Source organism: Heterobasidion irregulare (genome assembly GCF_000320585.1).
Source record: "Heterobasidion irregulare TC 32-1 unplaced genomic scaffold scaffold_11, whole genome shotgun sequence".
In the NCBI taxonomy this organism is placed as follows: Eukaryota; Fungi; Basidiomycota; class Agaricomycetes; order Russulales; family Bondarzewiaceae; genus Heterobasidion; species Heterobasidion irregulare.
In genome coordinates, this window is record NW_009258207.1 from 688,860 (window position 1) to 715,622 (window position 26,763).

General features: G+C 51.5%; 12 protein-coding genes across 12 annotated transcripts; 8 read left to right on the forward strand and 4 right to left on the reverse strand.

Annotated features, from left to right (window-relative positions):
* Positions 1-491: 491 nt before the first annotated feature.
* Positions 492-1,711, reverse strand: HETIRDRAFT_455057 (uncharacterized protein; the record flags this gene model as incomplete). Its single annotated transcript, XM_009553114.1, has 4 exons — positions 492-602; positions 661-828; positions 889-1,336; positions 1,431-1,711. 4 exons carry the CDS (start codon positions 1,709-1,711, stop codon positions 492-494), a joined length of 1,008 nt encoding a protein of 335 aa, XP_009551409.1.
* Positions 1,712-4,150: 2,439 nt separating this feature from the next.
* HETIRDRAFT_389544 (uncharacterized protein) lies at positions 4,151-4,949 on the forward strand (the record flags this gene model as incomplete). Its single annotated transcript, XM_009553115.2, has 3 exons — positions 4,151-4,634; positions 4,722-4,777; positions 4,839-4,949. The coding sequence occupies exons 1-3, from the start codon at positions 4,589-4,591 to the stop codon at positions 4,947-4,949; spliced, it is 213 nt and encodes a 70-aa protein (XP_009551410.1). The 5' UTR covers positions 4,151-4,588.
* Positions 4,160-4,405, forward strand: HETIRDRAFT_411879 (uncharacterized protein; the record flags this gene model as incomplete). Its single annotated transcript, XM_009553116.1, has 1 exon — positions 4,160-4,405. A coding segment is annotated over one exon (246 nt), but the record flags the coding sequence as incomplete, so codon positions are not given.
* A 2,799-nt stretch (positions 4,950-7,748) lies between the features above and the next one.
* On the forward strand, positions 7,749-9,429 carry HETIRDRAFT_429941 (uncharacterized protein; the record flags this gene model as incomplete). Its single annotated transcript, XM_009553117.1, has 9 exons — positions 7,749-7,796; positions 7,852-7,866; positions 7,921-7,977; positions 8,035-8,175; positions 8,354-8,640; positions 8,689-8,833; positions 8,878-8,979; positions 9,038-9,186; positions 9,237-9,429. The coding sequence occupies 9 exons, from the start codon at positions 7,749-7,751 to the stop codon at positions 9,427-9,429; spliced, it is 1,137 nt and encodes a 378-aa protein (XP_009551412.1).
* Positions 9,430-10,338: 909 nt separating this feature from the next.
* Positions 10,339-12,889, forward strand: HETIRDRAFT_411880 (uncharacterized protein). The gene is made up of 8 exons (XM_009553536.1): positions 10,339-10,527; positions 10,588-10,607; positions 10,661-10,743; positions 10,806-11,594; positions 11,655-12,098; positions 12,159-12,386; positions 12,447-12,650; positions 12,706-12,889. The coding sequence occupies exons 1-5, from the start codon at positions 10,436-10,438 to the stop codon at positions 12,096-12,098; spliced, it is 1,428 nt and encodes a 475-aa protein (XP_009551831.1). The 5' UTR covers positions 10,339-10,435; the 3' UTR covers positions 12,159-12,386; positions 12,447-12,650; positions 12,706-12,889.
* On the reverse strand, positions 12,291-13,793 carry HETIRDRAFT_245749 (uncharacterized protein; the record flags this gene model as incomplete). Its single annotated transcript, XM_009553118.2, has 6 exons — positions 12,291-12,386; positions 12,447-12,650; positions 12,706-13,204; positions 13,255-13,316; positions 13,380-13,693; positions 13,751-13,793. Coding segments are annotated over 6 exons (1,218 nt in total), but the record flags the coding sequence as incomplete, so codon positions are not given.
* A 1,058-nt stretch (positions 13,794-14,851) lies between these two features.
* On the forward strand, positions 14,852-16,546 carry HETIRDRAFT_53076 (glycoside hydrolase family 5 protein; the record flags this gene model as incomplete). The annotated part of the gene is made up of 6 exons (XM_009552871.1): positions 14,852-14,943; positions 14,996-15,015; positions 15,070-15,152; positions 15,213-15,309; positions 15,362-16,050; positions 16,097-16,546. The coding sequence occupies 6 exons, from the start codon at positions 14,852-14,854 to the stop codon at positions 16,544-16,546; spliced, it is 1,431 nt and encodes a 476-aa protein (XP_009551166.1).
* Positions 16,547-17,238: 692 nt separating this feature from the next.
* Positions 17,239-17,652, forward strand: HETIRDRAFT_247452 (uncharacterized protein; the record flags this gene model as incomplete). Its single annotated transcript, XM_009553119.1, has 3 exons — positions 17,239-17,293; positions 17,351-17,548; positions 17,597-17,652. Coding segments are annotated over 3 exons (309 nt in total), but the record flags the coding sequence as incomplete, so codon positions are not given.
* A 1,580-nt stretch (positions 17,653-19,232) lies between these two features.
* HETIRDRAFT_436516 (uncharacterized protein) lies at positions 19,233-20,411 on the forward strand (the record flags this gene model as incomplete). The annotated part of the gene is made up of 4 exons (XM_009553120.1): positions 19,233-19,361; positions 19,470-19,577; positions 19,632-20,184; positions 20,237-20,411. The coding sequence occupies 4 exons, from the start codon at positions 19,233-19,235 to the stop codon at positions 20,299-20,301; spliced, it is 855 nt and encodes a 284-aa protein (XP_009551415.1). The 3' UTR covers positions 20,302-20,411.
* Positions 20,412-21,108: 697 nt separating this feature from the next.
* Positions 21,109-21,723, reverse strand: HETIRDRAFT_455063 (uncharacterized protein; the record flags this gene model as incomplete). The annotated part of the gene is made up of 1 exon (XM_009553121.1): positions 21,109-21,723. One exon carries the CDS (start codon positions 21,721-21,723, stop codon positions 21,109-21,111), a length of 615 nt encoding a protein of 204 aa, XP_009551416.1.
* Positions 21,724-22,060: 337 nt separating this feature from the next.
* Positions 22,061-23,762, reverse strand: HETIRDRAFT_328469 (uncharacterized protein; the record flags this gene model as incomplete). The annotated part of the gene is made up of 7 exons (XM_009553122.1): positions 22,061-22,193; positions 22,254-22,313; positions 22,378-22,710; positions 22,860-22,983; positions 23,131-23,267; positions 23,416-23,499; positions 23,572-23,762. 7 exons carry the CDS (start codon positions 23,760-23,762, stop codon positions 22,061-22,063), a joined length of 1,062 nt encoding a protein of 353 aa, XP_009551417.1.
* Positions 23,763-24,933: 1,171 nt separating this feature from the next.
* On the forward strand, positions 24,934-26,708 carry HETIRDRAFT_455065 (uncharacterized protein; the record flags this gene model as incomplete). Its single annotated transcript, XM_009553123.1, has 5 exons — positions 24,934-25,000; positions 25,081-25,674; positions 25,801-26,075; positions 26,138-26,515; positions 26,568-26,708. 5 exons carry the CDS (start codon positions 24,934-24,936, stop codon positions 26,706-26,708), a joined length of 1,455 nt encoding a protein of 484 aa, XP_009551418.1.
* Positions 26,709-26,763: the final 55 nt, after the last annotated feature.

Genomic DNA, 26,763 nt, shown 5'->3' on the forward strand with positions numbered 1-26,763 from the left:
GATGACAGCCAGGAGCGAATGAGATAGGATAGGTCAAGGGGTTCACTCAGGAGACGTGATTGTTGGTAATACATCGTTGTCGTTCTGGGGGCTGGCTGCTTCAAGGTTAGGGGTCCCGCTGTCATCAGATTCCGTCCTGCGGCAAATAGAGCACAGAAGTCACCTATTGAACCTGTCCGCACCGTAACAGCCGCTCATTGGCGGCTCTGCATAATGACATAGTCAGTGAGGCAGTCAGTGTGTCGAAAGCCCGATCGGAACATGTTTGCAACGCGGTCTGCGCGCGAGTATACGTTCATTGGCTTATGAGGTCACTGATTGACGGTCAGGGATTGTGAAGGAGAGCAGTCAAATTTGCGAGAGACCTCAATGGCAGTCTACTATCCGATTATACCTACATGCCAGTATCACGCTCGAAGAACAATGGCCAAAAAGCAGTACATACACATTACTTTTTTCTTTAGCAGACAAGGGCTCATGCATTGTCACCATCATCGCACAGCAGCAAATTTGATGTGCGCTTTCTCATTGCGGCGCACGTCTTCGTCGTGCAGTTTAGCATTTAGAGCGGTGAACAGCCCTGATGCATAGTTCTCTCCGTCCTGCAGGGCCGACAGTCAATAGGCGTCAAATAGACTCTCAAAAAGGAGTTTGGGATACCTTCAATAAGAATTTGATCTGGGCAAGGGTGACTTCCCCAGGCCCTAGTAATCGCATGCCTTGGAGTGTAGGCGTGCTGTTGGGCATGAACGAGTAAACGAGGAGTAGTTTCTGAGGTACGGCTGCTTCTTCCTGTAATGTAGCATCTAGCAGGTGCACAGGTGGTAACTGTACCAGCGGAAATAAATTAATGGCAGAGCCGTTCCCAGAGATCAAATCCGACCTTACCAGGTTCAGTGTGATGCACACAGGCCACCCATCTCGTCCATCCAAAGGCTCTCCCTCGTCCCAATAGTCCTCCAGTTCGAAGTCCGTAGCGGCGTGAGCCTGCCTCATATCAAACCCACTCTGCTTTTCCTCGTCAACGTCCATGTCCGCGCTCCCGATCGCGCCTGGCAGCCTGCCGCCCGCACGATACTCGACGCTGCGCGTCCGCGGTACCTTTGTATCCCACAGGGCCGCGCGGGCAGCCACGAACAGAGCGTCATACACGTTGCCGCAGTCGGAGAGGACGACGAAATCGAGGACCAACAGCCATGCTTTTTTAGCGTGTAGAATCCCGAGATTGGACGGACGGAGGGACGAATGGGCGAGTATCTGCTGCAGCAAGGTCGTGTAGTCATACTGTAGATCGTCGATGGCGGAGGCGGATAAGTGTGGGTATGCAGATGGGGAGCTATCTTTGCGACCGTCGGTCAAGTCAGTGTCTCAACAAAAGTAAAGAAAAAAAGACGGAGAGGCGGCTCTGTGAGACTATACACGCTACGCACCAAGAGACGGAGCAGGTCACGCGGCCGCCCTCAACGCCTTCGCCGGTTTCGATGTCCTCAACCTCCAATTTTGCGGCTGCCAGGATTTCTGTGCCGCCTCCTGCCTCACTGTTCGTGCCGATGTTGATGCGGACGCTCCCGTTCGCCAATGGGACGACTCCGGTCTCGATGGCGATTGCGCGAAAATCATGGAGGCCACGGCCGTCTGCTCGCACGACGGGGTCTGCTCTCAGCGAAGACTGCACAAAGGCCTTTTCAGCCTTTGAGAGAGAGGAGGCCATTGGAGAGGAGACGCAGGGGATATGCGTAATTTAAGCGACGGCTAAGTGGATTGCGCCCGATCACAAGTGCAATTACGTGAGATAACTGGTTGCCGCCCTTCGCTGCGGCTTCTTGTGAGGCTTGCTTGCTGTCCCACACCACAAAACGATGAATCTGTGAACTTGTTCCCCACCCTCCTCTCTTTTATACGGCCGGTCCTTGCTTTTGCTTCTGTACTACTTCGCTTCAGAATTTGTCTCTGTCAAAAGCTCGTTGTTTCCAATGGCCAGCCAAAGGCGGCCTGCGCAAACCACCATCTTGAATGCTAACCGTCACTCTGATGCTCTCCGTGCGTCCGTGCTCGACGTCGCGTTGCAACTGGGAATTGGTTCCAGTCGCACGGTTGAAAACTGGATGTTCAACTCAGTCGACGAGGATGAGGAAGATGAGGAAGAGGTGAGCATGACCTGTAGTACCGGCGGCACCAGCGGCACAAATGTCGCGTCAAACCGACAGACACTGTCTCGTCGATGAGCTGAGCTGCACAGGGACATCACCAATGCCCCAACGTTACTCATCTGATGCGCTCTGGTGTCTCCGGTATCTGCACACCTATTACTGTGAAGGATATCTTACTCGCTGCGTAGAATATTTTGTCACCAGGCCTCACGTCCGCCTCAACTGCTACCTCCGAGGAATCCGCTCTATCCCCATTCGTCCTCCCCGTGACAGGAACGCCTCCGAACCATTTCAACGGCTCGAAGCCTTACGAGCCTTCGTTCCGTGTCGAGAACAAGGTCGCCGATCAACCTCCGCTCTTTCGTTCTGCAGATAAACCGACCACTCAGATACCCCCACATAGACCGGCTAAATTGCGCAAGCCCCGCAAGGAAGGATACGAGAGCGACGGCGGCTACGCAAGCGACGCGGGAAAGAAAAAGAAGAAAGAGAAGAAGCGGACCAAGAAGGACAAAGGTGATGCAGGAGACGACACTGATCACGATGGGTATACCTCGGCCATTGACAACGCTAAGCCCAGCCCCAAGTCATCGCACAAGACGAAAACAGCATCACCGCCTGACAGCGGCGACGTCTCCGACGCTGGTTACCTCTCTGAGTCTTCCGTGAAGAAGAAGCGCTCTTTCTTCCGCCTCAACAAGACGTTGAAAAAGTCTGGCTCGAAGGACCTCTCACAACCAATACCTCCTGTTCCTGCGATGCCTCCAATGCTAATGCCATTGCCCATCGCAGAGAAGTGGACAAGCGAAGCTCCCTCGCTCGTTGTCGACACCAGCTCGAGAAGCGTCACACCCATTCCTGGACTCATGCGCAACTTCGGCGGGCATAGCGGCAGCATCGGGAGCTCGAGCTCGATGGCGGAAACATTCACCGCCTCGGAATCAAATAATTCACTGACCCTCAGTTCCATCAGAGCGAACACGCCCGACACGCAGAACTCCCCGGACCGCACCAAGGGTCCTGCACCTCGCGTACACTTCACACTGTCCACCCAGTTTCCCAAGCGCAGTGGGGAAGTTGATACGCCCGTTAGTCCACCACGCCTGATCATCTCACTTCCCATCACTTCGTCCGGTTCTTCGTCGTCTTCTGGTGCATCGTCTCCTCAGCCGATTCTTGTTCGGCCAACACCCAACATCAAGAAGGCTCCTACTCCGCTTGTGTTATCTTCCCCCAACTTTCTCAATCCCGAGTCACCTTCACCTGTGCCCTCGGACTATATCATCGTCCCATCCGCAGAGTTCGTCGTCCCCTCGCCGTCACGGTCTCGACGGAGTCCGCTCCTTAGTCCGCGCGGACATTTTGCACAGTACGACCTCCCTCCGCCGAGTCCACCTCCGCAAGGGCCACTTCCACAGATCCCTGTTGACCAGCCAGCCTTCGATGTACGCCCGCCACCATCATCGTTCATGCAGGGTAGCAGCATCAATCGCTCAAATACACCGAGCCCGAGTCCGAGCCTTTTTGCACAGCCAATACCCTTGATCCAGCGGGGCCGCGAGTCGCCCTTCCCAACACGACCGGTTCTCCCACAGGCTGAGTCCACCGAGCTCGTCCGGCGCACCTCAATCACCCAGCGGGCGCGCATGATGGCGACCCGCGCGTTCGCTGAGGATGATTCTGGTATCGGCGCGGGCGCGGACGGGCGAAGCCGGCGGCGGGTGCAGTTCTTGCAGCCCGAAATGGGGTTGGAATCCGAAGACGGCCGGGCCGCCAGCGCTCTCGGTGTCCGTGGGGCCGCGGCGTTCGTGACGCCCGAGATCACCGTCGCGGACGAGGACGACGGTCCTACGCCCGTGTCCAGGGGTGCAGGCGAAGACGACGTCCGCCCAGACGTTGCTGCGTTCTTCTTCGGCTCTCAGGATCCTGGCCAGAACATGGCGGCGGCGGCGATGCGTGCGTCGACGATGTACGGCACAGAGGACGAGCAGTCAAGCTACATCGACGATGATAGGTCGCTCTACCCCGATGACACTCGGACGCTGGAGACGAACCGCGACCGCGCTACAATCGATTCCTACTACTTCCATGCTGATGGCTCACGTGAGTCAGTGTGGAGTAAGCGTGCGAGCTTCCTCGACGATGAGCGCAGCGGCGAGGTGCGCGAGCGATTCGTGCGCGGTGTAGCGGCGATGTACGGTGGAGACGGGCGGGAGAGGGAGACAATCCCTCCCGTTCCTAAGCTGCCGTTTTGAAGTCCCTCAACGACCCTTCCTTCCCTGCCCTCACCGGTCCATTCCTTCGATTCTCGGATTCGCTTCGGACAGAACTGTCAGCCGCAGATATCCATGCGCATCGCCATTCCTTCTTTTTCTTGATAGACGCCAGTAAATAGACTTTTCGGGCGATTGCTCGACTATTGATTGATTGGTGGCTTGATGGGTGGCTTGCTCGCGGGCGAGCTGGGCTTCCACTCAGCTCTGTGTATGAGGACTTAGTGGCGTGTCGCTCGACGCGATTCATTCCATTTATACTACTTTACTGACTTTTATGGTCTCATTCGAACTCAAGACCGGGGCGCTTTCTCCCTTCTGTTTTGGGCTCGCCTCTTTGAATTTTTCACTGGGGTATCTAATCATCGTCGTTTGTGTTCGTTTCAGCTGATACTTTTAATGTGTCGTTGACTAGGCTTTACTCCCTACTTACTTGGCCACCGGTCTGTCTGTTTGTCGTCGTAGGCTTCAATCTGTTGCGGCTGCTATCGTTATACATGTTCTGTTCACCCCGACACAGCTTTGATTCTTCCAATTTGTTGTGTTCTGCTTTAGTAACTAACGTTTTACATCGTATCATTTGCAGGCTAGTCCGTTTCAAGAGGGTCATGGCGAGCCTGTGTACCATGCATGCAGGGTATGTATGTGTCGGACACATCCAGATACAGCTTCCAGGCTTATGCAGCTATATCACCTGGAGCGCGGCTGCGCGCGGGCGTCCCGCGATCTCTCTGATCGAGTCGGCACGGGTGCAAACATTACATCCGTTGTATCAACCCGTTTTGTCTCCGCGTCCGTTGCCTGACTCAAAAATAGCCATCATCAATGCAATGCATCAAAGTGCGGCGTGAACTGCGGTCAATGCAAGCTTGGTGGATCACGGGTGGATCGAGTTGGAAGTTCATCCAACCGAATGGTATACCGTCCTATTCCTGAATAGGCTGGATGGTCGACTAGCGCATTAATATGTGGCAAATGATGGGGTGATCGAACGTGTTCGAGTCTCCCTTCGTGGTTCTCGGTAACAAGGACTTGCTTTGCAATGATCTCATCCAGTAGGCATTTGGAAAGGCAGGTGCCTGGCATACGTTGTCGGCTGCTTGGATTTCCAATTCGACGCTCCGACTGAGTCCTTTTTCTCGAACCTTGGGCCTATTGTTTTGAACCAGGGAAAAGGTGGTCAGGTCAGTTTGAGGGGCTTGGAATATGGGTCCATCAGAACCGAGTAACAAGGTGAGTTTTTTTGTTCTTTCTTACGCGTGGTGCTTTGACCAAATGAAGATTATGGGCGTCTCTGGGTGCTGTATTCACTCCTTTCTCGGTAAATCAACTTGATAGGGGCTAGTCCTCGAGGTTTCCGTCCAGATCACTTATCATGCGCCACGCAATTGCTCCTCGACGTCGAACAGAGAAGATCTGGTAGCAAGAATGCAACAGTGTCTTGATTTAGTCGGCTGAGTTGTCGCAAAAATCCGTCACCTATGGCATTGTAGGCTCCTGAATTATGCAGCCATCAACAAAATGTGTCGGTAACGTGAAGCCGTCAGCTTTGCTTTGCTATATCCCAATTACTTTGCATATGGGGAATAGCCCTATGGCAACGCCTCATTACCACCTGATCATTTGACCTTGGTGAGCCACTATCTCGCGCTCGCTCCATCATCGATTGAATTCCCTGTATATGAGTGTTTGCTTTGCGCAGAGATTACGTGCTTAGGCATATCAGGCATGGATCAGGTTACACATGTTCTTACAACAGGTCGAGGGCTCGTGCTCGTACCAAGTCTATCTCCTAGCGCCTATGATACATTATCTATTGTAGACTGCGGCAACTCCCGTGGACATGGACAGCACATCAAAACGTGCAAAGTGTTGTTCTTCGATCATTTCTCTCTTAACCCACTGATGGGACCGGACAGCAACCGAACTTTTAGTCAAGTGACGTATTGAAACGTAGGCGAGTCAATCCTTTTGAATACTCGGTCTCGAACACACTCTGAAGCAAGCGCTAATTCGTCGCCACCAGTGCCCTAATACAAGAAGATTAGACACAAGACGAAACAACTCGCACCTTGCGGCCTCGATAGCGTGCAGTTCTTCTTCTTGCACCCCCATCTCGGATTTTGATGCACATAGGACAATGCCGTCCATAGCTCCATCCTTTGCAACAACAGCCCTCGAAATAGGCAAAGAGCTATCTAATTCGACACCGCTCAACGGGTTTGGGCTGGCAGGGGTGTTTGTTGCGGCCAGCGCAATCATAAAACTCGTCGAAGCAAGTTGACTAGTGATGTCGTCTTCACATCCCTTTCTCTAGTACTGAAATTTGGACAATCAACAGGAAGTAAAAGCTACGAAGCAAGAATGCCGTACGCTGACCTCAAAAGTCGGCCGCCTCGTTTCTCATGTGAACGAGGTGATCAGCAGAAGAACCGACCTCGCTTCGAATGAAATGCTCGATAATGTTGCACAACTCGAAAAGTTTGTGTTTGATTTTGGATTTGAGTTATGTTCCAAACGTGTTCTATGCAGAACTTTACTTGAGATCGAAGGGAAACTTTCGAAGATCGTAAACAGCAAAAAATGGACTCAATTTCGGATGAAAGCTCAGAATTCAGACGCAATGCAAGAATGTTCGAGAGACCTTGACGAAGCCTGGAGAATCTTCGATGCAAGCATCTTCGGTTATCATCGTTTTCTGCCCATACTGATGCTCCATTTCAGACGAAAACTCTGATCCAGATACAACAAAATCAAGAAAACTCTCAACAATATGAAGGGGAGGTATGACGCGTCAATCATTTTTCTGTTAGCGCCGTAACTGAAGCCTTGTGCTTGTGGGCGTTCTAGTACCGCATTTTTCGAGCCTCTGATCTCCGTCCTCTTTCAAGGTGGACACCAGTTGATGGTAACAGCGCTGTCGATGTTGGAGAAGCGCAGCTGAGAGATACGGGAGAGAAAGTTTCAGTGTATAAATTACGACGGCGAAGTAATTCTGATGTTCAGGTGGGATTCCAACATTGCTTGTCGCATCTCCAGCTCAATCATCTCCGTTGACAGACTTTCTGGGAAGAAGTGAAAATGATGAAGCCATTGATATGGTTTGACTGTTTATATGCTGTTAGTGCTGGACGCTCAAGACATCGCCGTAGGCATCGTAATGTACGCCAACTTGTTGGACACAGTCGCCGCAACAGCGACGACCTCTTTTACGTTCTCAACGATAGTAAGAGATCACACTGCCTGTTCATGAACGAGCTCCTGACTCGTTCAATTACCTCTCTCTGAAGCTCAAGCTTCAACGCCGTACACCTTCACAACGTACATGGCACCCTTCGAGGGGCTCGAGAGATGGGTGAAGAAATTACAACTCGTAAGCTATACACACGTATCATATGTGCAAATTCAGATGAAGTTGTTCTATACAGGCATTGGACATGGCGGTTCGTGTGATACTCCCGCGAGAATTGGAAGCATCGAATGAACACTTACCTTAGGAGGTGGCCGAATTCTTAGGGCTCCACGATCTAAATATCTACCACAGAAACGGACAGGTGAGTTTTTTTCCTCTGTAATATTGCGCAAACAGGCTGTCTAATACTCCTCGCAAGCCTCATATCAAACTCATCACCCCTGACGGCAAGGTACTGATTGGCCCGGAAGGGCTGTCGAAGAATAGTAACCTATTCTCAACCCCAAGCGAACTTGCCTATACGTTCTACTACCGGTCAAGTTACGGATTCAGACTACGTGTATGTCCATGCGACTTGAGAGATAATGTATCTGGCTGACTTCAGATCGGCAGACCATTAACAACAAAGATATCCCGTCCTGGCCTAGAGGTATAGTTAAATCTGTTTCTTCGGTGTATCATTCGACCCCCGACAACGGTATGCAGAGTCATATAACCTGGATATCTCAAGCTTGCAGAGGGCGTTGGATGTCATTCCCATACTGCAATCATCACCCCAAAATCCTTTCACATCTCGGTATGCATTGGAAGTACTGGATCTTTGGTCGCGATATTTCGAGCCAAATGCCCTCTCCTGGGAGTCTCACTGGGCATGGCTGTGCCCAGAAGGCCTGAAATGCGGTGACATTGGCTACTTTTTCCTCGATGATAGAGACCCACATCGACAGGAAGTTATATTTCAAGCGCTCGGAACAACGAACAGATCAGAATGGCGCTTTGACCCCGAAGTCCAGGAAGAGAGAAGGTTTGCCTAAACCTCCTTTTGCCACTACCTATCAACTTAGAATCGCAGGCGCTCCTTCCAGAGGGAGCGTTATGAATCATTGGCCAGCTCATCTACATCACAAGACATGTGCATTTTTCTCTCGAATATTCCGTCTATTTCCTCAAGATATGGAGTAGAGATGGATAAACTCATCTTGAGTGCGACGTCGCTTGTTCGTCTCCGCTTTGAACCACTCCTGAACGACCTTGCTTCCAGTTGTCTCTGAAACCTATCGCCATACTACAACCGCTACAGTTGATCCATCCTATGGTGAATTACCTTCCGAGTGTCGAAGACTACGAATTCAGGTTGAAGAAAGTCATCCCTTGCAGATGTGTCAGATCTATACTTTCATGCATTGGGTACGGACCCAGAGGAAGGACAACCGACTCCTTGGGGCTACTGGTCATTTGACCCTCGCCCACTAATGACGCCAGAAAACTCCTCGTACTCTCCGGAGAATATCCAAAATCATCCAGGGATCATCGCTCAGGCTTCGCTGGAGGGAGTCCATGTTCAGGATAGGTAAATGCGACTAACAAATCTCCCTACTACTTTATTGACAACTATTTCAGTATTGAACTTGTTTCTTTGCGATTTCTTCAATTGACGCCAGATGAAGTTGAACTTGTCAAACTATTGCATCACCATATGCAGACCGAAGAACATGGAGTAGACGAGACCTTACCACAATATTTAACATTACCGCGGAATGCTGGTCCAGATTGGGGACCGCGGGCCAGGATTACCGAGATCGAAGAGGCATGAAGTGTTATTTTAATTTTCTATTTGGGTTTTAGGTTGCTGTATCATCAGACTCGCGTTATATCATGATCGTGGTGACCATATGTATTCACTCACCTCCCTTGATCAATTAGCTGGACATATTGCTTGATAATATGCCACACTCATGCCAGTATAAATGGCAATTTTCCAGTCCAGTACGTTGGAGACCAGGTTCAGGTTTCGTGATTTTCCGGCAAAGGCCGTTCTTACTACTCCGCCGGAGGCTAAAAGCATCGGGGTCCTGAGCTCGAGTCGTTCTCGCCTACTCGATTTCAAAATTTCAACCTCGACTTCTCCACTACTGTATCCAAGTCATGATTGTGTCTGTCGCACGACACAATGAATATGTCTTGTCACTTGTGCGCATCAGGTGCTTACCATTCGAGTGACTGGGACCTTCATCGAGAACGCTGCCAATCATATAACGAAATTTGAGCTGCTTTGGTGAGATTCATTAGAGATGTAGAACTGTGTCACTGTCTTCTCATGAGACGAGCTGGTCTGATCTTAAGGTGAGTATTCCGAGTCATTGACTGCCTATGTTGACTGTGTTATCTTTTCGGCATCGAGCTATTTAGAATTTGCACTGCGGAAAGCTGTTCTCTACAAATTGACCACCTACATGTGGCAGGTCTCAATGCATTGGTGAAGCTTATGTTGCCCCTTCTGGGCGCTCACTTTCGCATAATTTGACTCTTGCACATGTGGTTGATGGTGTTGGGTTCACTGACTCAGACCCCGGCCTATAACATATTTTGTATCTATCGTCCTGTTTTCTCATTTCTCATCAATCCCCACAATCCTAATAATCTTTATTCATGTCGAAGGTTCCATTGAAACTGGTAAACTTACTCCCATGACTTTACTACAGCGTTACCAGTCATGAGTTCAGGCAATTTTAGGCTGTTCCCACAGCGGGCCGTCTTCCTGCTTTCGTCTGCTCGGGGCTTTCCACACTCAGCTGTTATCGGTCTCAAGAGCTCTCATCATGTCTTTCCTCAGAGTTTTGGGCACGTCAGTCGTCGCTGATAGCGGAAGCGAAGTCGTGCTAAGGGGCGCAGGGTTGGGTGGATGGATGTGGTGAGCGTTAATATTCTTCTGCTGTTTGCCTTCGTGTTAAATTCAAGCTCGTTATTTCAGTATGGAGAACTTCATCTCTGGTAGCTGCGATTGCCTTCGCGCCCGTGCCCATTGCTGATAAACATTCTTTAAGGGTTTCCTGGATCCGAGTTTCAGGTTCGCGAAGCCCTTGCAGAGGTACTTGGGGTTCAGAAAGCCGAGTTATTCTTTGAGAAAGTGAGTTCTGTAGTACTGTTCTCCAAGTCGTCTGAGCATCTGATATGCTAGATCTATCGTAGTATCTTGAGAATTTCTTTACGGCGAGCGATGCTAGTTTCTTTCGATCACTTTCTCTGAACTGCATTCGGATTGCCATCAACTACCGACATTTCGAATCTCCCATGAACCCACGACACCTTCGGCCTAATGCTTTCACTCATTTGGATCGCGTAATCAGGCTTTGCGCCGCGGAAGGGATATATACCATCATCGACCTGCACACTGCGCCTGGTGGGCAAAACGGGGGATGGCACGCAGATCATGGCACCCATCTGGCCAACTTCTGGCGGCACAAGGACTTCATGGACAGCGCGGTTTGGCTTTGGGAGCGTCTTGCAGAACGGTACAAGGACGAGCCGTGGATTGCAGGTTTCAATGTTTTAAACGAGCCGGCAGACCCCAGCGCGAAGCAGCTGATCCTTTTCTACGATCGCGTCGTGCGCGCCATTCGCGCCATTGATACGCGGCATATCTTGTTCTTGGATGGAAACACTTATGCTGCAGATTTTTCCGCGTTTCCGGCCAACGTGAAGGAAAGATGGGGCGAGAATGTCGCATACTCGATACACGACTATTCAGTGTTCGGCTTTCCGAAGGGAGGAATATACGAGAGAACAGAAGAACAGAAGGAGAAAATAAAGAGAGGATACATACGGAAGCGGGCGTGGATGGATAAGCGAGGGTTATGTGTTTGGAACGGCGAATGGGGGCCTGTGTACGCAAGGAAGGAGTACGAAGGCGAGAACACAGATACGATCAATGAACGGAGATATATGGTCCTTCAGGATCAGCTGAATCTTTACCAGGAGGTGAGCAAACCCGAAGCGCCGACCGACCACAATACTCACTCGTTCATATTGGTCGTTCAGGACCGACTGAGCTGGTCCATCTGGCTTTACAAAGACATCGGCTTCCAAGGCATGGTCTATGTTTCTCCAAAGACACTATACATGCAGCGCTTGAAACCCTTCTTGGAGAAGAAGTATCGTCTTGCTGTTGACTCCTGGGGAGCGGATGATGCTGGCGTGCAGCATGTGTTTAGGCCCATAGTCGACTTTATCAAGGAAGCAGTACCCCGTGAAGAAGATTGTCGTCTGTACCCTTGGCCGAATTGGAGCGTCGAGGAGCGAGTCAGCAGGCTAGCCAGGGCAACTCTGATAGGAGAATTTCTAGTCAAGGAATGGGCGGAATATTTTCGTGGGATGGACGAGACTCAGCTGGAGGAGATGGCGAAGAGCTTTCATCTCGATAATTGTACAAAGAGAGAGGGATTGAACAGAGTATTGCGGGAGCATGCTCAGCAGGATTCATAGGTCAGTGTCATGTTTTTCGAAAGCCTCATGGACTGTACAATCACAAGTTGCTCTATATAGTGAGCTCTTGTCTCGAAAAAGGGGGAGACCATAGAAAACTTCAAAAGTGTATATGCCCAAATGGACAGGCGAGAGTGAAAGGTTTCATAGTCGGATAAAACAAATGAACGATCTTGCTGTCTGGGTTACTAGTCAAATCAAGGCATCCAACAGCCCCTCGTTATGTAGACAGGTGATAAACTCGCGTATGAAAGGCTCATAGTCGTGAGTTCTCTTGATTGCGTCGGTCTGTCGGTGGATCGATGGTCATAAATATTAGAGAGTAAGGGAAAAGTAAGGAACACGCACATTCGCTGCCTTCGCGCTTCTAAATTCGTCCTCTACTGCCATCTTCGCTGATAAAAGCTTTGTCTGGCATTCGGCCCAACTACTCTTCAAGTCCTGAGGGGTCATGTCGAGTATGGCCCTACCCTGCTCAAGATTTCGCAAACCGAAGTCCGGCGAAAACGTAGGGCCACGCTCCCCGCCCGCAGCGTCCGAATCCGCCCCAAACTGCAAAGTTAAAAATTATATTTGAGAAACCACGTGGACGCGCAAAAGAACAAACCTCTTCCCTCCAGCTGGTGGAAAATTGCTCGTCCAAGCGTTTCTCCAAGCAAGACTTTTTGCGAAACAAAAGCTCGTATTCATCGCTGGCAACCTGGTATCTATCATCAACCAGCGCGAGAAGATTGAAGCGGATGTTCGCTTCGCCACCTGCGTCAACCCCGTACTTCTCCATCTTCATTCGCAGTGCAGGACGGACTACGTCCATCCAGCTCTCTGCAGTGGAGTCCTCAGGGAGCTCGCCGACCTCGAGGGGACCAGACTTTAGTCCATCAAGCTCCCAAACCTTGCCGTGCGCGGGAACATAGCCAATGAAGTGATAAACCTCTTCTTGGGTTTCAGATGACGTTGCCTTCTGCTGACTCACACGAGCGTTTGTGGACGCTGTAGTTTTGCGTCGCTTCGCAGGGTGCGGCTTGTTAATTTTAGACTGAGATGACTTGTGCTCTTCGACCGTGGTGGTTGCTATCGCATTCAGGGCACTGCGCAGGTCCGCGGGGCTTGTTTGAAGATTAAACATCATCAAATACCACTTGAGGTGAGTCCCTACCGAGAGAGACTGTTGTGCGCGTCACGAACGAAGCGAGAGTTAGAGATGGCGAGACCTTTCATCTGATAAAGTCGCCTCCATTAAGCCTAGACAGCCTATAACAAACATACGGGTCCCACACTTACAACGGACGACATCTTCTGCGTGTCAGTCTTGAAGTCAATCAAATCTTGACCAACATTGCACTCCGGGCAGTTGAGCAGAACGTTTAAGATGGCAAGTGAAGCGCAGGAATCGTCGCTCAGCTGATTTGCGAACCAAACCTGTTCCGCAGCAGGGTCCTCGAAGTCGCCCGCACGGTGGGTGTCCTTTCGCCATAAGAAGCAAAATATGAGGCCATGTGGGTTGAGGTTCTCGACAGCCCATGGTTCTATGGCGTAGAGTTCTACAACCTCGAGGCCACTGATGCCCAGTTTACGCACGAGTGTAGTGAAGACACCTATCAATGAGAAGATATCAGCGAATTTGAAGATGACGGTCTATTGTGATCAGATACCTGGATCAGATTCAATGACAGAAAATGGACTGCCGATCAGGTCGTGTTTTCGACGATCATCATGTTCACTGCTCTTCGTATCTGTCCCGCTCATCTTGATTATGCGCTGTCTGTGATTGCCTAGTCTTGCCTTTTAACTGCCTTTAAGAGTTGGTGTATGAATATAAGTATACGAATTCATGACATACCCATGTAGACAACAGACCGACAGACCGCCAATGAGCTGTGAGGGAGACAAGGGCGACTGTCACTGGGTGTCACCTCGAAGCAGCCCAGACCCCAATGCGGAAGTCCTATTCTGAGATAATGAGAATAAAATAGGAGCGAATCCCTGTTTTGAGCACAAATTTTATAGATGCATCGGATCAATCGGCACCTGAAATCGACGCCTTTAATTAGGGATGAACGACACTGGCTATTAGTGAGGGCAGGATGCAAGGTCCCGGTCGCGGAGATTGAAACAGCCGGAAACTTCGCATGATGTCGCGGAGACTTCTGACACCAGTGAAGCAGTCTTCGGGGTCTACATGTTCCCACTCTCAACCATCAAAATACGAGCTCAATATCTACGTCCGCCTTTCGGCTTGACTTCGGATTACTTCAAACTTGAAGCGATGTATACTAAGGCACCAGGTCACTTGTGGCATTCAATGGCAAGTCCGCTTCGTTCCTCACACCCGGGAGTTACGGGCCGACGGTACACTCTGCAGAGCTCACGCTCATCATGACTGGCCATAAAGATATACAACAAGCCTCCTGAGGCCTTAGCTTTGCCTATACTGTATCTTTCTCGAAAGACTCTTAGAGCCCTTGGATTACAAACTGTCCCGATTGATGACATTCATTATCTTGCGCAAGGACGCAGCAACTACACTCCCAGATCACTCTTGTGCTATGCAAGTCATCACACGCCGAGAATAACTGTCCATACAGCCGATTCCTAAGCTAGACGTAGCTAGTGGGTAGATGCATCACCTAATTCCCTTCGGACAAACCTCGGGATTGGCTCCACATCCAAACGAGTGCGCCATCCCATGACCTCTTTGGTGCTCTACTTAACGAACGGAAGGGCAGACGATGGGTGTTCTCTGCGCCCCAATCATGTCATATCTCAAAATCTCTGGGGCAAAGATCGTTAACAAGGATGGGGAAGAGGTCATCCTCCGAGGTGCGGGGTTAGGAGGATGGATGAAGTCCGTACCTTCCTTTCACTCGATGATACCGCACTGACCTAACAAATGATAGCATGGAGAATTTCATCTCTGGTGGGCTATGTTCAGTTTCTATCGTCCTTGCATTAAACATTCAATCTCATGCAGGATACCCTGGATGTGAGTTTCAGATACGCGAAGGCCTAGCCGAGGTTATTGGGCCTGTGAAGTCAGAGTTGTTCTTCGACAAGGTTCATTGTATCTGTATCTGTATCTTTTCATGTGCTTCTAAAAGTCGATCTCGTCTCTAGTTTTTGGATTACTTTTTCCAAGATGCCGATGCGCAATTTTTCAAGAGCTTGGGGTTGAACTGTATCCGTCTTCCATTCAATTATCGTCATTTCGAGGGTATGCATGGCGATCCAACTTCCTGTTTCTCCACTAATCACATCATAATCAGATGATTTAAACCCACGCGTTCTCAAACCGGAAGGTTTCAAACACCTCGATCGCGTGATTGACACATGCGCAAAGTATGGGATTTATACTATCCTTGACCTGCACACTGCTCCAGGAGGACAGAACACGGATTGGCATTCCGATGCGGGTACTCACATCGCAAACTTCTGGCTGCACAAAGACTTCCAGGACAGGGCCGTATGGCTGTGGCAGGAGTTGGCGACGCATTATATGAATAATACCTGGATCGCTGGCTATAATCCTCTCAACGAACCCACCGACCCTACTCACACCCGTGTCATCCAGTTCTACGACCGCGTGTACAGCGCGATTCGCACAGTTGACAAAGACCACGCTATATTATTTGACGGTAACACGTTTGCGTCCGACTTCTCGCACTTTGGAGATATCTACAAGAAATGGGAGAATGTGGGTTACGCGATTCACGATTACTCCCTGTTCGGATTCCCTGCATCTCCGGAGGACTATGTGAGCAGCGACGTGCAGAAAAAAAGGTTGAGGAGAAGTTACGAGAAGAAGCGAGAATGGATGGACCAGAATGGTTTGTGCGTATGGAACGGGGAGTGGGGTCCCGTGTACGCGAGGACTGAGTATGAAGGGGAGAAGACGGATCAGATCAACGAGGTCAGATTGAAGGTCTTGAAGGATCAGTTGGGAATCTACAATGAGGTATTTTGATCTTTTTTCTATCGCGACGTCAGCTCATCAGCGGCAGGACCGTCTGAGCTGGTCTATCTGGCTCTACAAAGATATCGGCTTCCAGGGCATGGTGCATGTCTCAAGGGAGACGGTCTACATGAAGCTATTCAAGGATTTCCTTGCCAAGAAACATCGACTCGCTGTTGATGCCTGGGGCGCTGACGTATCGCAAGTCCAGCACGTCTACCAACCGCTCATCGACCTCATTCAGCAGGAGATCCCCACGCAGTTCCAGAACTTGTACCCTTTCCCCGTCTGGAAGCTGAGCGACCGCGTCGGACGTCTTGCGCGCAATATCCTCGTCTCCGAATTTCTCGTGAAAGAGTGGGCGGAACACTTCCGCGGCAAGACCGAGGCCGAAATCGACGAGATCGCGAAAAGTTTCAGCTTCGAGAACTGTTTGCACCGCGAATCGTTGAACAAGATCCTCACAGACAATGCGACTTTGGTCGGAAATGACGATTAGGCGATTCAGCATCAAGGGTCGGAGACATTTTGTGTACTTTTAGCCCGACGATGGCTTGATTGCATTAAACAGGCATCGTTTGCTGTTCTTACCATCTCGACCAGGTCAATTATACCTTCACTCGTTGACTTTGCGTTTAGCTGGTTGACAGGAACTTATGGCACCCGTGTCAGCCAACTTGATCGTGTGAAGATTGAAGGGTTGGATGCAGCGAACTACGGCAGTCATCAGATGAGGTTTCAACAAGCGGTGCACCTCGTGGTTAGGGCATCAATCGTCGTATCGGTAGGTGCTGAATCCCGGCATCGCCGTCCGTGCCATGCCGTGGCTCTAGCGCGGTTCCCTAACAAGTCGAACTGCCTCAACATTCATCACATCACAACTCTGTGGCAGTCTACAGCGAACTGTCAATTTCCTGATCGTTACGAAGGTGGTATTGATCCTATTTGACCTCGCTACAAAAACTATATGCGTCACGAGCACACTCCACATCTTACCTACCACGCTAGAACTTACTCCTTCGTTTTGCAATGTCACCGCGTATGTTCAATATCGGCAGATAGTGAGTCACATTCAAGTCGTTGATTTGTCCCTTCGACCTGAGATTTGACACGTTTCAGCATCGGACCAGCGGCGAGTCTGTGCCAGTAATAGCTCCCTGCTCACTAGATCTTACCTTGAACGCTCGTCAGTTCTTAGGAGCATTATTTAATTGGGGCCTTTATGGTGTTCTCACATCACAAGTCTGTGAGTGGCTGAGGCTACCGAATACAATATATGCTCAGAAGGCTGGCTATGTGATAGATATGTACTCCTACTACTATCCCAAGGATAGGGTTCAAACGAAGGCAATGGTATACGGCCTTTACATCTGGGAAATGGTTCAGACAATTCTATTCACGATCGATGCATACAACCTGTACGCGTCTGGGTGGGGTGACCCTGATAAATTATTGAGCTTGGGTATGGTCTGGTTTAGTTCTACGATCATGAGCGGCATCGGTATGCTCCAATACGATCGTGGCTTCTATCATCTAATGCCTTGAGTAGCCGATGGTGTCGTCCAGCTGTTCTATGCCTGGCGCATTTTCAAACTGACCCAGTCCAGGATCTTGGTTGGAGGAATTGCATTGGTATGCATTATAAATTTATGCCTGTCACTTCTGAGCAAGCTCACGGTCCATGACTCTGTGTTGACAGATGATAGCACTAGGTGTTGCGACTGCAATATACTGGGGTATTTCGACCAAGGTGGTTAGCCGTGACGAATCGTATGGCCGTGCGCCTGTCAGCGTGCTCGATCTCTCAGCCGTAGGCAACATCGATTCAGGCATCGCAATGGCATTCACTCACTGGCCTCCGTTCAGATCTGCCTCTTCTCCGATGCGATCTGTGACACATTCATCAGCATCTCTATGTTATATTGCGTGAGTCATAACCACGAAATTATATTGCGCCAGACACTAACCGCTCCCTCGATTCCACTCAGCTTACTCGTGCTCGGAAGGAGACTGTGTACCGATCTACCGAGAGTATGTTGACCAAATTGATACGCGTCACGGTCGGCCATGGTTTGCTCACAGGTAAGGCCTACTCAGATCGTGATACGCAATCCACCTCGAGCTACGCTGATTCGTTTTACTGTTTTCTTACCAGCGAGCCTTGTTGTCCTTGAAGCTATCATGTACTTGGTCTTTAAGGACGATTACTACTACATGAGTCTCGGCGCTATTACCAGCAAAGTCTACACCGTATCGCTTCTGTCGCTGTTGAATAGCCGAATGCGGATGGGGAACAGCAAGGACTCTGCATATCTTTGGGACAACGAAGAGCCACCCATCAACCATGCTACACAGAGTATTGGTATTACCTTTGCCACCATGCCGACCTCAACAATCGCAGAAATTGACGATGGGGCAAGCCTCACGACGTTTTCAAGCGACAGGATCGATAAGATCGATAGGATTGCCTCCGTGAGCCTGAAAAATTCTTTACAGTTCAGCAATTTTCCTCATTTGCAATCATACGAACTTCGGCAGAAAAGTGTCGGTTGGCAAAACGACGGATGAGTCGTTTTTAGCTGTTGATATATTGCAGACATATCGTATGGCTTTTCGACTTTCCTCCTTACTAGCTTTCGTAGAGCATGTCAGCATGATCTCTTCATTGTGTCTCTTGATTTACACCGCACCCTGAAGTCATGTAGTCAGAGTAAGTAGTAGCTGTGGAGATGATAGGCTCGGACTTCTTTCTTGAAATACTTAGATACCTCGCAGACTCCTCATCCAATTTGGCCTTCGACGAAAGTTCTTGAGAACTCGAGGAGTCCTCAATTGACACCACACACGTGATCGAGTTTCAACGAGATCGAGTTTGGGACACAATTACTATTGGCCACTCATCGTCTTCAATCCCACTGTATTTTAACAACCACTCCTGACATGATTGCCGGGTGGAGGTTCGCCTTGATTCAACCGCATTCCTCCTGCAAATAATCGATATTGTCTGCGGGAAGAATTTCCACGAACAACTTATCTACTGAACTTTAACTTTGTCTGTGCTCCGGAGGCTGTGGGCAGGTGAGTCATCTATTGGGTTCAGCCATTTCTTGCTCTGAGAGCCACATGTTGGAGTTTTAGGCGCTCCCCCATTTCTGTTTCTTCACTCTTGTATCAGAAGATCCAGCATGGACGGCGATCGGCATACTAAATATGATCCACGAGGCAAGTGTCCCTGTCCAGGCATCCTTCCGCGAACAGCGATCCTCATCGTGCTTCTATTTAGCGGCTTTGAAAGCTGCTTCAGCCTCGTTCTCGTCTGTCCGCGACTCTGTCGTTCTCAAAACATTCACACGAAAGGCAAGCATTTGTGTAGCAGATTAGGACGCACGTATTAAAGCCAATTGGCTGGCCTTGTCAATCAGATCGTATTCACACAGCAACGCGGAATCAAGCGACCGAATCACCCTGCGGTGCATTCAGGTTCCTACTTTGTTGAGCACCTTCAAGAAACGAAATTAGACGAGGACGAAGTGAGTAGTTGGCCTTGATATCCAATAATTTTGGGATCCTGACCACCCTACCAGCATACCAAGCCGCCCAATCCACGACGTGGATCTCTAGTTCTGTCATCAGTCCCAGAAGCATCTACCCCAAGCCATGACAAGTCTCGCAATGACGCACTCCTTCCCTCACCGAAAGCTTTCGCCAGCCAGCATCATCCTGGTCCATCGCAAGCCACGCATGACGTCTCACGCCGCATATCTATCACGACGACCAGTCGACCTCGAACGACCACGACACCTCCACAATCTAAATCGAGCCAACATGCCAATGGCCATTCAGCAGCATCCACTAGCCATCGTCCCCCACATCGGAGAGCTCACTCAGAGGGCGTACACGCTCACCGGACTTCATCACACCCTGAGGCCAGCGCGCGTCTACCGCGCTCTCCTGCTGATATACCTCTGCATCGCACGGAAACTCATACCCCGCGCCCTGATACCTCCGCATCGCGACAGATAGGCAATTCTTCCGGTAAGCTCGTCAAGTCAAAGCCCTCCTCGCACCCACGAAACCTGGCTGTTCGCGATCCTCCTCCTAACAAGCTTAGGAAGCTACGCCGTCACTCGGACACCAGTGCGCTCCATACTCGTGGCGCTTAATGGCGCTGTTCCACAGCTTCTATCAGCTTTATTGGCCAATTATCTCTTCGTTCTTCTATATTCTTCCCCCCCTCTCTTCTATTGGGTATAAGGATTGATGGATATATGGATGGATACACTTATTTTAATCTTATACCCTGGCCCACCGGTCATGGATTGTCCATAGTACAAGTTATTATTGCAACGAGCCACTCTTCACTGATGACCTGCTAGGCGATAAGCTTTTCTTCGAAACAAAATCAGGAGAGTATTTGTGTGATCTTATCTGAACTACTCGTACTGTCCGAGCTTGAAATTTTCAATGAAAATGCTTTGGAAAATTTACAGAAAAGGACAAGCAACTTACCCACTCTTACAACTCACTTGACAAAAGCGTGACGATTGGAAAAGCTTCAATTTTTTTGAAGGCAATTTACATAACATTTTCTCAGAAAACCCCAAGCGCTACCCAGCGCTGTGACCATGCTGATGAATAGTTTGATCGCGCGAGACAGACGTTCTTGCCAAATAGATCAGACGCTCATATCTTTTTCAGCCCAAGTTGGACGTACCATTGAAACCAAAAGGGGGAGGAGGAGCGATGATATATCTTGTCGCTCATGAACGCATGCCAGCATTCTCGGACACGTCCGTTGTCGTGATAGAGTCTGGATCCAGGCAGGTTCTTAAGTCTTGACCGTCTATCGATCATGGGCCTAGGAGGTTTGATTTTGTGCCAAAGCCTCGTGTGTCACAGACTCTTCGAGATGATGAGGAAGGAAGACATTGCGAAGGGCAAATTTCTGATGTGTCTGCAAAAGTGAGTCCGTCGGCTGGCAGTGCCGATGATGTGTGTAGAGTCGCGTGTGGTGAGGAGAGGATGGTGCATGGGGCGAGTGAATGTGGGCGGCAGTGCAGATCAAACTTCCTCCAGATACCCTTGCGTGATCAGATGCTCAATATCCGCCCGACGCACCATGAACCTCTGCCCCTTCTTGAAATCGATGCTCCCCAGCTCCGTCTGTATAACCCCACAATCCCTCACTACGCGCACGAGCACGTGAAGATCCTTTGGCGGGTTAACAACGCTCGCCATGATATCCAACTCGTTGCTAAAATCTCCACGGTACTCCATCACCGACGCGCCGTACGCGCGCAGAAAATCGACCTCGTGGGGGGACAGGCGCGCGCGCAGGTCGGCGTTGCCGAGCAGGTGTGGCAGCGCGCCGCCCGCGGCCCAATAGAGATCGCGTAGGCGATCGAGTCGATGGGCATGGTACGCGAGTAGACATCGCTTGTTGCGGAGGATCGCGGTCTGATATAGCAGGAGCGCAGGCGCGTCGCCCGTGAACGCGTCGGCGGCCTGCGCGTCGATGGCGGTCGCGATGAGCGTTTCGAGTGAGCGCTGTTCGCGCACGATGGTGCGCACGAGGAGGTCATTGTATTTAAGAAGGGTGTCGGTGGACGTAGAGCGTCGAGATTCGGTGACGAGCTGAGTTGCGAGGTCGCCGAACTGGCGAGTTTCGGTGCTCATTGCGGTAACTGCGAAAAGGATGCCGTGTCACTGTGACAGATGACGACTGTGACAAATCGAGCGATGCAGCAAGCGAGCAGAAGCCATTTCGTGCTGCCGCCCTGAGTTTCAAAACGCAGTGCCAGGCGTTGCCGAACACTTGCCGAACAGTCAACCGAAACACCTCCGATGAGACTTGTCATTCAATACACAAATTTTGGTTGACTACATCAAAATACAACAACATTTCCCAGAAGATGACATGTCATGCAGTGACCACAAGTCCCCTTCCTGACTTCCCTCGGCAAAATTCCTGCCTCCCCAACGACTTTCGACTAGTGCGTTTACGTTCACCGACCTACACCCACCTTTGCACCACGACGCTGTTCACCAAGCCAGCGGCTTCGACCGTCGCGCCGTTGTCCTCGAGCACGCGATTCGGGAACGTCGTGCCGACAGTATACGGACGCATCAGGTTCTCGGGGCGGGCACTGTGTCACAAATTCGGTCAGCGCTGTACTCGAGAAAACGTACTGGGGCATTCGACTCACGCATTGATGAAATTTCGGATGTCCCCAACGGTATGCGTCAGGTTCATCCTGCACACCAGCCTGCAGCGCAACAACGAACACTTTTTGTCAGCAACTCGGAGATGATAAAAAAACAGCTACGCACCGCGTCCCGTCCGCCAACCGAATCTGCACGCTCGTCGTGGGCAGCGTCTGGTCGACCTCGAACCTCGTCCCTACGCTTTCTGGCTCCCTCCTCGCCCCAGCGCTCGCCCCTCCGCTGCCGCTCGCGCCTGGGAACGACCCTGGCATCGGCACGGATGATGTCGAGGCGGACGTAGCAGCTGGGACAGGCGCGCCGAGCCGGTTCCCACTCCCTGCGAACGTGGCGAGGTTGCGGCTCTTGGGGGTGGGGACGTATGCCTCATTGAGGCGCTTGGCAACGCGGAGCTCGACGGGCTCGTTGGGCTGGACATTCAGGATCGACAGCGGCGCGCGTCTGCTCGGATCGTGGCCGTAAGTGGCCGATCGCACGCGTGAGGAGGGAGAGAAGCCATCAGTATGAGATCAAGATCCAGTTGTAGCGGAGTAAGACAAGGCACGTCATTGATCATCGCCTCGTCTGTTTTTTTTCGGGATTATACGCACCCAGCATTGATCTCGCTCAAGAGCTGCGCGTTCGCGGGATCGTCGTACCGCAAGAGCTCACCATCCTCTACGCTGAAACCGTCCCGCCAGAACGTGAGGTGGCGGATGGTCGGTTCCTGTTGCGCTGAGTCGAGTGAGTCAGTAAATATCGGAGGGTCAGATCGAGATGAAATTCAAGAAACGCAGGGACGATGTTGAGAGAAATTCAAGTAGGGGCGAGAGAGGCATTCCAAATGGGAGAAAAAAGGGAGAGACAGCGACTCACTACTACCCTCCGCGGGAGCGGTCGGGTCGGGGATGAACGTGCTTTCAACTTCGTCTGAGCCAAGTGTGTGTCCGCCGCCAGAGAAAAAGCCAGGCTGACGTGCTCCTGGGGCACCGCGAGCAGGTTCGGGAGGAGGTCCTGCTCTATTATGCGGAGATATCGGTGGGACGGAAAGAGATGACAAGGGTCCAGTACAGAGGGAGACGTTGTAAAAAACGTCAGCATCAGAACGCCACGATACGCGACGAAGGGTATAGGAACAGAATGTATAGACATTTGTCAAGGACGTACTCTGCAGCACGGCGCAGCAAATCACGCACGACATCCCCTCCAGGAATATTCCTGACCGCATCAGGATTCTCCACCGAGATGCCACTGTGCATATACAGGATCAGTATGCATCGGAAATGGAGCAGCCCGCCGCAAGATGGGCAAGGAGATTCGTACCTACGCTCGCCACCTGCGAACCAGCTCTCTGCTTCTTGCGGCTCGCCATCATCGCTATCGTCGTCGCCATCGTCTCCATGCCCGTGTCCGCGATGCGAGCCCGCGCCCATCGGCGGCGCTCCAGCTCCACTGGCGCTGGTGATATCACTCAACGTCGCGACCCTTGGCCCTGAGTTGGTTCGACTACACATGGCCATATAATACACGCGTGAGCATCAGCATCACTGATCACCACCTTTTCACCACGATGGAGAGAGCGCCACCACAGGCCGCGCACGCACCTAGAAGACCCAGACGAGGGCCCACCGATGCGTCCGATGCGCGAGCCCGAGGAGGCACCGCTCGCGGGGCGCGCCCAGGCCGTGGGGATGGGCTCGTTAGACGCAGATCCGCCGAGTGTGCGCGGTGCGTTCGGGTTGTTAGAATCCGACATTCGTTCGATCGACGTCGTGTGTTCGTTCGGTGGTGCGATATACGAGCCCTATTATTTCAGAGCTTTGGTGACGCACAGGCGTATGAAAGTAGGAAGGAAGGCGAGAAGAGTACGCGTAGTATGGGGAATATCTGTTACAGCGACGCGTACACCTTATAACCGTGGGAATATTGGCCGGCTGGGGCAGTGTGATTCACTATGAATAGCCTTGCCAAGTGCAATCAAACATGAATTCTATGGTAAGTCCTTCGAGAATTTTGTGAGATCGTTGAAATAGGGCGCATTTGAGTGGATATCCATGATATTTATGTTGCCAGTTGAAAGTGCCACTAAGTAGTAACTTACAGAGTCCAGACTCGGAGATAGGCCGCCCCTCCAAAAGCACTCGACTTTTTGCCGGGACGGAGGCGGAATGAAACGTAGGTTCGACCGACCCCTCCCGAGCGCCGAACGCCGAACGCGTGAGGTGAAGGTGAGCGGTCTTGGAGTAAGACTAGGCATACGCGGAGCCACTGCGGACCCATTGACGCCAACACGGCCAGCGGTGAATCGTCCGAGCTCATCGACGCGCGTAAGCACATCTTTCGATTGGTCAATTCCAACTGTGCTTAATCAGATAAGATATGCGCTGACTCCCCATCATCGCGGCCTCCGCTGGCACACTCCTGCTGCTTCCACTGACCTCTGCGTTTTATTTTAGACTCATCTATCGCTGTGCCGCCGAACGGACGCGTCGACATGACTTCTCCATCCGGCTGATAGCTTAATTGCCAGGTCTTTCCTGCGTACATAAGGCGACCTTATGGCATTCGACAAGGCTCTCCACCGTCATATACTTAAACCCCCTAGCGGTGATGCTGGGCTCGACACGACGCATCTCATTCCTTAGCTTGTCGACGCCTTTCAGATCGCTCATTCGCTACCGCACAATGACGTCCACGTCTCCCACCTCCAAACCCACGCTCAACATCGTCATCATCGGCGGAAGCTACGTTGGTACGTGTTTTCCGTCTTCCTTCGACACTTGCACCTTCTCACATTCTTGTTTCTGCTTTGACCATCACTCTACCCCTCAGGCTGCAAAGCGGCAGAACTCATCGCCCAGCGCCTCCAGCCTTACAAACGTACACACGCCAACACCCACATCCCGCACCGCATCCTCCTCATCGAGCAGAACTCCCATTTCCAGCACCGCTTCGCGTTTCCGCGCTGTGCCGTCGTACCTGGGGACGAGCTCGGACTCACGGATGCCATCGGGGCCGCGAACGGAGCTGAGACCAGGAAAATCGGGCTCGAGCAGTTTGCGTTCATCCCATACACGCGGATGTTCGCGGCGCTCGAGTCTCCTGACACGTCTTCGTCAGATGCGAATGTGACGGCAGATACCTCGGTCACCGTCGTCCACGCACGTGCGACCTCCATTCTTCCATCGTCTATTGTGCTCGACCCGTCCTCGTCTCCTGACGATGCGCCCGCAACACCAACCACCATCCCCTACGACTTCCTAGTTCTCGCCACGGGGACGCAGCTGACCCCACCCGGCGTGCCTCCCGCTACCAATCACGGCGGCACAACAAAGCGCGAGGGGGTCGCATACTACCGCGCGCACCAGGAGCGCGTGCGCAGTGCTGAATCTATCGTCATTGTTGGAGGAGGAGCGGTCGGCGTGCGTACGTATTTGTCTTTGCTTCCTCTCCCTCCGCCTTTTACGCAAAACCCCATTTTCTTTTCATTTTCTGTTGGATCTACTCGCGATCGACATCATATTTCGAGCCCGGACTGACTTCTTTCAACAGAATTAGCCACCGACCTGAAAGAGCACTACCCGAACAAGCATATCACTCTGATCCACTCGCGCGCGCGGCTAATGCACACCTTCCACCCAAAGCTCCATGCTATCATCATGCAGCGCGTAAACGACCTCGGCATCGACGTAGTACTCGAAGATCGCGTCATCGTTCCGGAGGGCGGTTTTCCTGGCGCTGTCCAACTTGGAGCAGATGACCACGATTCGAAGCCGTTTGAGGTAGCGCTGCGCAGCGGGCGCGCGATTTCAAACGTTGATTTTGTCGTAAGCTTCACTCTCCCCCTTCCATTCCTCACGCTCAAGAATCTTCTCCGCCTTTGTGAAAGATCCTCGCGACAGGCCAAACCCCGCAGCCCGTGCCCATCTCTGTTTCGTGTCATTCTGACCCCGAATCTTCCACACCGACCCCCATTGCAATTCCCGCATCCGGCTACATTCCCGTCCTGCGCACCTTCCAACTCGCGCAGCCCGCAGACTCAACACGCGTCGCGCACCCGCATATCTTTGCCATAGGCGACGCCGCCGCGACACCCCACCAAAAAGCCGCGCGGCCGGGGTTCGCACACGCCGAGATCGTATCGCGCAACATCGAGGCGCTCATCCTCGCGAACGCAAACCCAAGCCTTGATCAAAGCAAATCCGGGGACCTGAAGCTCGAAGAGTACGGCGAGCTACCAGGCGGGATCCACCTGTCGCTCGGGAAGGTACGTTGGCCGGGCTGTCTTCTTCGATCCCGATTCTTACTTTGGCGTGTAGAGACATAATGTTCGCTTCCGCGAGTCTGAAGAGCCTGGCGGCGAGCCGTGGTACAAACTTTCAGAGGATGGGGCGGCGGATATGCGCGTGAGGAAGCTGTGGGAAGCGCGCGCGCCTGGGATCGTGGATTATACCCTCTGAACGTTTGTCGCTTGTCACGGCTGGTAGATAAAGAGGGGGTCGGTATGGGATGGTT

What these genes read in the sequence shown, in the direction of transcription:
- HETIRDRAFT_411880 (XM_009553536.1), top strand. Translation starts at nt 10,436, where the DNA reads ATGTCTTTCCTCAGAGTTTTGGGCACGTCAGTCGTCGCTGATAGCGGA. An exon ending in TATGGAGAACTTCATCTCTG is followed by an intron (nt 10,608 to 10,660) that starts GTAGCTGCGATT and finishes ACATTCTTTAAG; the next exon opens with GGTTTCCTGGATCCGAGTTT. An exon ending in CCGAGTTATTCTTTGAGAAA is followed by an intron (nt 10,744 to 10,805) that starts GTGAGTTCTGTA and finishes GATCTATCGTAG; the next exon opens with TATCTTGAGAATTTCTTTAC.